The sequence below is a fragment of the Apostichopus japonicus genome, chromosome 2 (genome assembly GCF_037975245.1).
Source record: "Apostichopus japonicus isolate 1M-3 chromosome 2, ASM3797524v1, whole genome shotgun sequence".
Taxonomy (NCBI): domain Eukaryota; kingdom Metazoa; phylum Echinodermata; class Holothuroidea; order Aspidochirotida; family Stichopodidae; genus Apostichopus; species Apostichopus japonicus.
In genome coordinates, this window is record NC_092562.1 from 5,302,605 (window position 1) to 5,312,500 (window position 9,896).

General features: G+C 38.9%; 2 protein-coding genes across 2 annotated transcripts in view; both read right to left on the reverse strand.

Moving 5' to 3' along the window:
- Positions 1 to 1,195: 1,195 nt before the first annotated feature.
- Positions 1,196 to 6,979, reverse strand: LOC139975572 (uncharacterized). Its single transcript, XM_071983583.1, has 5 exons — positions 6,730 to 6,979; positions 6,303 to 6,462; positions 4,293 to 4,435; positions 2,883 to 3,118; positions 1,196 to 2,482 (listed from the first exon to the last, which is right to left on the reverse strand). The coding sequence occupies exons 1-5, from the start codon at positions 6,872 to 6,874 to the stop codon at positions 2,261 to 2,263; spliced, it is 906 nt and encodes a 301-aa protein (XP_071839684.1). The 5' UTR covers positions 6,875 to 6,979; the 3' UTR covers positions 1,196 to 2,260.
- Positions 6,980 to 9,607: 2,628 nt separating this feature from the next.
- The window catches only part of LOC139975576 (uncharacterized), a 6,366-nt gene continuing 6,077 nt past the window's right edge, over positions 9,608 to 9,896 (reverse strand). Inside the window, exon 4 of the mRNA XM_071983597.1 lies at positions 9,608 to 9,896. This exon is cut by the window's right edge and continues 165 nt beyond it. Coding sequence (XP_071839698.1) covers positions 9,841 to 9,896 — 56 coding nt within the window. The 3' untranslated portion in view covers positions 9,608 to 9,840.

The following is a 9,896-nucleotide window of genomic DNA, read 5'->3' on the forward strand; positions in this document are numbered from 1 at the left end:
CGTCCCCAAACGATATCCCTGCCTTGTTTCAGTACTTGTAGTCTTGTAGTGACATGTATAGTTTTTCAATAGAGAACCCAAAAATATTCAGAAATGGGCCAAAGGGCACATCTCCTCACCCTAACTCCTTTCCCCGGTTCCACATATGGAGGGTAAGAATGGGTTTACTTTTTGAGGGGAGGAAGATTGACTGAGTGATGGGGAAGCGGTCTTGTAAACTTGATGATGGATCTCTCAGCTGCTTGATAACCAAATACCCTATACTGTACAGTACGGGTTAGCTTCAATGACACCACCGCAGCCCCAACCTTTCAACAATCCTTCATAGTCTTCTGGTACTATCATCAAAGTCCACCCTACACCTAAAGCAGTCAGAAAAATGTTGAATTTGTGACTCCCCCCTCCCCCACCCCATCCCATGCGCACCGTGACATTTGGAATCTTGTGCACGACACTGTTTTACCAGTAAACTTTCCAGATAAGTCCTAAGAATATTGGTTGCATACGCCTACAACAATTCGTCCAAAGTCAAGCCAACGGGTAAGGTTGAACCATATTTGAGCGCAAACTAATGAAAACCCACCAGTCACGATAACATCCTTATCCCCTTGTTGCGCAACATGCTACTAGTATTAGTAACTAAGTTGACGAACGGTAACAATGACGTATTGTTATGATGGCGCTATTTATTAACAATTTATTGATATTTGTGTATTTTACTATCTGTGTAAAACAGGAAATAAGGTTGGTTTGACATTGTTGATTTGAGGTCGAAATAGCGTAAATCAGTTTATGCAACGACAGCCTTCGTGTACATGGATTAATATTTAATTTTTACGATATGGACTTAAAGGTAGATTCCAAATAGGCCTATACTCTTGAATTTGTTGTATAAATGTACACTAAGCCAGACCGGTGGCGAAATTGGGGTCGGGAAGGGGGCTGGGTGGGCTGGATCCGGTGGGACCGGGTTCGGGGCCAGGGAAAAGCTATGCTAAAGAATAATGCATTCTTATTTTGATAAATACTTATCAGTGCAAATTAAAACTTCAAAATGGTGAGTCCGTTGATATAGTTGTCCCCTGACCCGACTTGGAACTAGACGTAGGCCTACCTGATTGTAACATTCTACGTATAAAGGTTGAATCATGTTTTTGTAATTTAATAACTACAAACGCTTCCTATGAGGACTGCGTATTTCTCTGAACATTTATTTATCGAAATGTATACAAACCAATGTCACTTAATTACTACATATAATCATATAAAACACGTTGATGAGTTCAAACGACAATATTACATTATTTCATTACGCCCTTCACGGATCTAAATGATACATATCCGCTATATATTCAATGTACAAGAAGACACGTCGATCAGTTTAATTATGCATACATATAAGTTGGATTTACATTTATTTAGATCATTCAACCAGCGGGTGTGAATTTTCCTCGAGGATAACCGTTTCTTAAGGAAAGTCAGTTCTAACATGTATATATTGATGCTACACTATGAATGCAGGACGAGGTATAATTAATGAGATGTACGTACAGTACAATATCATTTGTCAATGTACGAGGTCACCCCTTCCCCTCCCCTCTCCCCTCTGTCCCGTCTCCCTTTACCGGGCATAAACGTTAAAGTAACATGAAATTAATCCATTAGTTACTATTCATTATTAAATCTGTAAAGTATTGGCCTACGTAAACTTTTTTTTTCTCACAAATATTCGAATGTCGTACAAGTGTCGATGTAATACAGTTTCTTATACATATATACATTTCCCAGCCCCCCCCCCTCTCCCTCACCAACCATTCTGCCTTTTCTTATGACAGATTTATGAAATTTTATAGAATGCGCGAAAAAGTAAAGGTCACTGTTATTTACTACCGCAGTGGGTTATTTGGTTCCCTGCATACTTTTCAAGATTATATTGGCTCAAGTGCCATAGTTTTTTGTATATATATATATATATATATATATATATATATATATATATATATATATAAATACTAACGGTTTAACCATATAATTAACTTGATGCCTTTCAAAGCGGCTGGAACATTATACTTTTGAAACGAAAATGTCATTTTCGATCAAATATGTATGTTTTTGATATTATAGAGCTACAAATTAAGTCTTACATAATTGTGAAGATATTTAATTAGCAAAATTATCTATTCGAATCAAAATTTCTGCATGCAAGGGTTATAAAAGTTTAATGTTTATATCTTGATGTTGCGTCTTATTTTAAGTTAAATCATTTTCCAATATTGATCGAGTACTTCTTGGGATAATGAAGAAATTGGCTGCTTCTGTACTGTTTCATCTTTAAGAGAAAACGGCTCCGTGAGTATCCTCGTAGGACCTTACGTGCTTTATCCGTTACGTCATCAATTACGTCATCATCTGCATCATTCGCTGCCTTGTTGACATTAGTTGTAAGTTCAGAGGTCTCTAAAACAGTTGTTTCCTCGAAAAACTGTGAAAAAGAGTACACAACTTCTTAATTTGATAAACGAAGTGGATTTGTTTGCTTTAAATAATGGTACAAAGATTGAGAAAAGCCGACTCGATACGAAACCCAAAAGACTAGATCCAGCTCTCAACTGCCACAGCGCCCCCTGCATTACATTGATATTGTAATCACGTGACCATGAAGATGTCAACGTCACGTTATACGTGTCAGGAATCCCCTCGAAGGGGAGAAAACACTACACATCCAAGCACAATGATTTTAACTCTTAACGAACAAACTATAATTAACCCCCCCCCCCCCCCAAAAAAAACCTTTTCATGTATTTTGGATATTGATATGTTTCCCCTCCCCGAAAAATATTGATAAAATCTTGATAAAATTTAATTAAAAAATAAAAATTTACTTTGGTAACAGTATCAGTAGCAAATGTTGTCTCCAGAGTGTTTGGGGCTGACACAATGTCGGTGGCTACTTGTATCGTCGGAGCTGTGCCCTTTCGGCATGTATATTTCGGGTACAGAACGTTTTCGGGATTAAAGCGGCTTCCCCCTAGACACATAGCTACGGCAGCGTCACATCGACATATCGCGGCTGCGCAATGTGGGTACGGGAACCACCACGGATAACTTCTAGGTGAATCTATAACGGAAGAAAGAAACAGGATTCCATCATGAATATTAATTATACTTTATACATATTTTCATGAGAAGCAAAGGAGGTGCGAATATTATCAGTTGTGGCACACGATACGTTCAGATTATATATATTTATATACATAAACATGTATATATATATATATATATATATATATATATATATATATATATATATATATATATATATATATATATATATCAATTTCGCGGACCCAGGAGGTACTCAGGCCTGGTCCTCTTTCTAAGACTTGAGTACAGGCAAGTAGACATTACGTACAAAACATATCATTTCGATCATGAACAGGGTACATAATGCACATCGATATGTCCCCCTCCCCTCCCCACTCGCCCATCCATCCCAAAATCACCCAACCCACCTACCTCCCTATCGAGTTATCTTTGGATCCAACGCTCAATGTGTAAATCCATTAAACTAAGTGACCAATCTGACCAGCATCCGTATCTTTTATAAGCCGTTTCATATAACTATCTACCCATTCGCCCTTGTAACTATCTAGACTACATTCGCTGTAATAACTATCTACATCACATTCGCTGTCGTAACTATCTTCATCAAATTCACTGTCGTAAATATCTATATCAGATTCGCTGTCGTAACTATCTTCATCACATTCCCTGTCGTAACTATCTACATCATATTCGCTGTCGTAACTATCTACGCATTCGCTGTCGTAACTATCTACGCCACATTAGCTGTCGTAATTATCTACATCACATTCGCTGTCGTAACTATCTACATCACATTCGCTGTCGTAACTATCTACATCACATTCGCTGTCGTAACTATCTACATCACATTCGCTGTCGTAACTATCTACATCACATTCGCTGTCGTAACTATCTACATCACATTCGCTGTCGTAACTATCTACATCACATTCGCTGTCGTAACTATCTACATCACATTCGCTGTCGTAACTATCTACATCACATTCGCTGTCGTAACTATCTACACATTCGCTGTCGTACGTCCGAGTAAAGTCGCGTGACACAAGAACAAATCATTTCTCCATAGCCTGTATAATGTATATACATGATTGTATAAACAAATGTTGTTTTGTAATTTTTAGAATTTATGACATTAAAACCTCATCAAAATGAGACACCGTATAAACCTTACCACGGGTATATCTTACCGCAAGTGATTCTCGCGTCTGGCGTTTGACAGTTTGTCATGTGATAGTGCCTTTTATAAGGGATGAAATATACATCTGGTTCAAGAGGGCAGTCACGTGAGTGGAAGGCTACGCCATAACAATGGTCATGGAGCATACAGCATCTGGGATAAAAATAGCAACAATCTGCATGAGTTTCGCTGTCGTATTTAGAGTTTAAAAAAAAAAAATCCCCTCTAGTTAAGTTGTTATTGATTAAAAACGTTCAATAAAATATTGCATTTTGGATTTTGCAATTCACATAGATAGATTTACATGATTTTGGTCTGATTTAAAGTCCAACTTTAACTTTTGCTTCTGTTTCGATTACTGACTATGGTTATGTTATTCGTGGCAAGCAGCCATACACCATATATGGTAATATGTAGGCCTACTTATGAGGAATGGTTTCTGCTACAAGCGCTTTTATTGTTTTAAGAGCTCTCCGCTCGGTTTGAACAATACACTATCCTTTGTTTCGACCAGCCTTTCTTTCCCTAATGAACATGCTCTTTTGTCGTTTTTAGTAAATGGAACAGTGCAAACATAACAATACTCAATGCCTTACTTATTGCTATAAGATAATGAAGTTTTCAAAACTAAATTTCAAAACGAACTTAAGTCGATATTTCATTGAAAGCATAAATGAGGACAAGCACATTTGTGCCGCTACAATCGCATTTTAATTTATCACACTCATGATATGAAGTATCATGCTATCCAAGAAACAAAATATTATGAACACTCTCGGCCGTCGCTGTTGGTTCACTTCGACCGTTGGTTCGGGCAGTAGATGTTACGTTATTGTAATCGACTTCACTCTTAACTGTTGAAAACTGCATTTTTGCATTATTGAAATTATTTATTTTATTATTTATTGAAAACGATAAAATATCTATTCATGCAGTTTACCGGAAGATTTTCAATCTGCACTCCTAGGGGTGGGATGGGGAGGTGGGGTGGGGGCTTCGGAGTGGTCTCTATACCGTGCTTTCATGTCCCGCCAGTGTTAGCAGTATGCCTGTAGCTTCTGTTTCTATCAGATACTAGGAACTGTTCATACTGTCAGTACGAGCGTTTTGAAGCACGATATGTGAGGACAGTTTTAGAGTGGTGTTAGCATGAGGAAACTGTCCCACTTGGCTGGTGAAAAACAACCAACAGCTCTGGATAATAACATCTGTGGGTGTGTTATTAAAGTTGCACGTTGCACCGCAATGTAGAATATATATTAAAACACGTTGTCATGTATCAATACACTGACAGCTTATCGAAAGTAAAAATTTGTTTTCTTTTCGCCGAACATTACTATAAATCGTATAAGCTGTAGCCTTGTGGTTGTATCTGATTTGGCCTCAACAAGTGGTTTATGTACTGTTTTGGAGACGTGACTGAACAACGCACTATTTCTCGGTTAGTTATTAGAATAACAACACTATTGTTTTTATCAAATTAGCAACAGGAAATGAAACAATCCAAAGTGCAAAATTTACTGTTGAAATTCCGATTTTCTTACTTTCCACGCAAAAATGGTCGACCACGGTAAACAAAACCAATTTCAATAATTTCGGTAGAAATTCAAAGGAGAAATGTTTATCTTACAATAACAACAACTTTCCTATACACATTTTGTTATGCGGATCGGAGGCTACATCGGTGTAGTCTATCTTCCAAGAAAAAAAAAAAGGAAAAACTTGGAAAGTCAATTGCATCTTGTTTTGATAAAATTTACCGGACTGAATGGAACTACGTAAGAAGGAAGTATTCGGCTTAATCTCTATGATCAACCTTTGATATTACATGATATATACTGTAAAATATCCTAATCGAAAGCCGATGAATTTCAGTTTCTTTCTTCAACACGTATAACCATAAGCCGTAACTGTAAGGTCTGTGCACTTATTCATAAAATAATTAATAATAAATAATTAATAATTAATTAGATCAACAAAGAAATAAATCCGTATATTCACCAGACTCGTATAGACCTACCTGTCTGTTTCATCCACGGGAACCCCCTTTCCTCCTAAGCCGCAATAGCAGCCGTACCACGCATAATCATATATAGCCTCTAAGAAGCCTCGGCCAGTTGTACATCCAACCATAAAGTCCAGCTCCCAGAGAGCGGTGAATCTTGGACGATTGCCATCATCTATATGGAAGGCAGCAATTACATTTATGCTAGTATAATTAATCGGACAATATGTCTATAGTTAAGAGGAAGAGCCTATAAACATGAACTCCCCTACCCCCCCCCCACCCCCCGCCACACTCACCCCCACCTGTTTATTGCATCCACCACTCCTCCGGCTATGCTAGGTTAGGTAAGGCCAATATTGAATCGAACGACTCATAAGTCATGTCCAGTTTTGACTTCTTTCCCTATTTGTGCGACAGACACATAAATAACTTAACATACCTCGGTTAGACCGGTCAGTGTCTTCGTCTGTTCCCACTAGATTTCTTCTCACAGCTGATGTTTGATGAATGTCTTTGCTACTGCGAGAAAATGCTACGGCGAACACGCACATTACAATGTACAGAATTATTAACCGCATCGTCATCGTGTTCTGTTACTGACGGCTAAATATATTGAGGTACTAAAGATCAAACATATTGACTCGTATATTAGCTCAATGACTTCCTAATAGAACAATGCATATGACTATGACGGCATATAGCCTTTAAGTCTCAATACAGGAAAAGAGGAAACTCAAGTTAAAGCAGCATACGGAGCATACAGTTTCAGTTTCGAGAAATAGAAGGAGGGGGAAAAACACACGTACACAAAGGACAAACGAACAAAACAAAGACAAAAAAAAAAAAAAAAAAAAACCCGCGCATGCGTGTGAGACAATAAGAATCTTTATAGTAATGAAACACACAAATATGACAGCCTCAAGGGCGTAGGAACCGGGGGGCTGGGGGGCGCCAGCCCCCCCAGTGAAAAATGTGGAGGGGCGGAAGTATCATTCCGCCCCCCCGCTTCGCAAGTCAGAAAACCCCTTTTTCATTTCCAAATGAGAAAAAAAATCTCATTTGGAGCACCAAATTGCATCTAAGGCCTGGTGAAAATACAAAATTAAGTTTACAAAAAGGAGTGGGTGTTGAAGTGTGCTATATTGCACCAAATTGCATCTGAGGCTACCTGGAAATGCAAAAAATTCCAAAGGGGAGGGGGACACCCCCTCCCCTTAGACCCCTCCCCAGGCCGGCCATCAGTCTTCAGCCCCCCCCCCCCACTCAAAAGTACCTTCCTATGCCACTGGACAGCCTTATCTGTTACAGCCTACACGAAAAAACGTAACAGCAAAGCAAACAAAAGAAATGCTTTGCTCGGTGGAACTGTTAAAAAAACATTTGCTATTGTAATATAAGGTAGGCATATATAAGCAACTTCAAACAGCCGTTTGGCTTACTTGGAGTTTACGTTGTTTATTTAACATATAAATATTACTACAACGAATTGCCCTGCTATTACAGTTTTTGCAAATTTGTTTGAGTATTGGATAATGGAAATAAAAATCCACTTTTCATTATCCAATACTTTCCCAACCTTTCTTTTTCCGGCCACTGTAATCGACCACCGGTTCAGAAGACTTTTGAACCCTTGCCGGCTTCTCGTCAGGTCAGAATGCGAATATTTCTGTTGTTACATAACAAGAAACTGACTTGCCTTTACAGATATCCTTTAACTGAAGTATAATAATACCACTGTCCGACCCCACCCCCGTCCCCCGCCCCGCCCCAGCCCCCATCCCCGCCCGACGTGACCTATGGAGTATAGGGCCAGGCATGGTATCTTAAACTTCATGATATGTATATTGTTCACAAGATCAGTCTTAAACCAGTCTTTACCGCGTTTATCGAGAGTGCATTCTCTTCTTGATATTTGGCTCTTATCTGTGATGAATTTTTCCTTTTTTGGGCTAAATGCTGAAGGTGAGGGCGGGGAGGAGCTGGGCGGAGCGGGGCGGAGTGGAGCGGGCGGAGCGGGGCGGGCGGGGATAGAGTGGAGGGGCTAGAGGGATCATGTGTAGATCAAATATGGTGTAAATGCTATGGTAAAGTACCTTGTTTAGAATGTGTAAGTGTATGTCTCGTCTCATCTCCAAAGGCTGATTATTCTTCGCACTCTCTAAGTTACTTGTCACTATTTTCCTATACGGGCCCTTACTCACGTTCGTCCCTCACTATACCGTTGACCTATTACTCCTCTCGTCTCCATGCTCCCTGTGCCACATTGCTTCCCGTGGGCAATTGCTTCTCTTACTACAGCCCCCCCCACCCTTCCCATGTGAGAGTCCTCATTCCCATTGTCCCTTAGTTACCGCCGAGATCACACGGTGCTCTGATTTACCCAGTTAAAAGGGAACTTTGATGTTATAGCACTCATCCCAGGGTTCGTCGCGTTGACGAAGACTCAAATGCAGGGCAAGTTTTTGACATTGAATTAAGAGAAAGATGAAACAACGTAATACATAATCTTCCCGGCTATCATCTTACACTTTATATTTGCGCATTGATTGCTTAGTTTTATTAAATAAACTACTCTAGAGAAGTGGATTACGTAACAGTAAACTATAGCTTTACTTAAAAAACAAAACAATTGTGATGCATTCTGCAGGAACGGCCATCTCTAAGATTTGCAGTGATATTAGTGAGTTGAGAAGGCTCCGTGTCTTGGACTGTAAAGGGTTCAAATTAATTTCTAAAAATTAAATGACAATAAACCCACTTGTGCCCTGCTTCTTATATGCAAAGTAGGTTATGCCTATATATATTCATACAACGGTTGGTATATGGTATACGTCTTAGTTTAAAGTTAATATTTGTTATGAAAGAAAGAAATCTCTATAACACACTGTTGAAGTAAATCTTTTACTCTGAGAAACGTTTTACATATACGATACGCCACCACCTCTTTGAAACAAGTTAAATGGGCACGAGGACAATCTCAATGAGTGTTACTCTAAATTAAGGTTAGCGTGCTTTGTTGTCATCAGTTTCGAACCTAAAGTGGTTTGTCATGTAAAAACTGCTTTAAAGTTTGGAAAAAGAAACTACCATAACTTCCTTTTGTTGTGAGTGTGACCATTAAATTCCCATGCCTAGAGAGGAATGGACAGTAAGCAAGTTTTCATATATCGTTCAGGTCAGTTTGCTTCATGGAATTTGCGGCCATTTTTATTTTACTTTCTCAGTTGCAAATGTTGGTAACATTTAAGAAAGACCTTAAACTGCCACATCTTAATGTTTACAATAATACTATTTTTTTTTTTTTTTGGGGGGGGGGGGGCATTTCTGATAAACGCTCTTGGCATAAGATGAGGTTTCCCCGCCCTTTATGTTTGAACCGATCGTCTGATAAACCGAAGTCACCTTGAGATCAAGAAGTAACTTTCTGAAGGAGAGCATTTGATCTATATTACGCTGTCGTTGATGTCACAATCAAATATGACTGCGATAATTACAATAATAGTAAATACATAATTAATAATGATGATGATAAACTCTTCCGTTATGGTTCCTATGTCACTGGTGGACAATCAGCGCTTGTAACCGCAATGATATTCCCGCCATTAT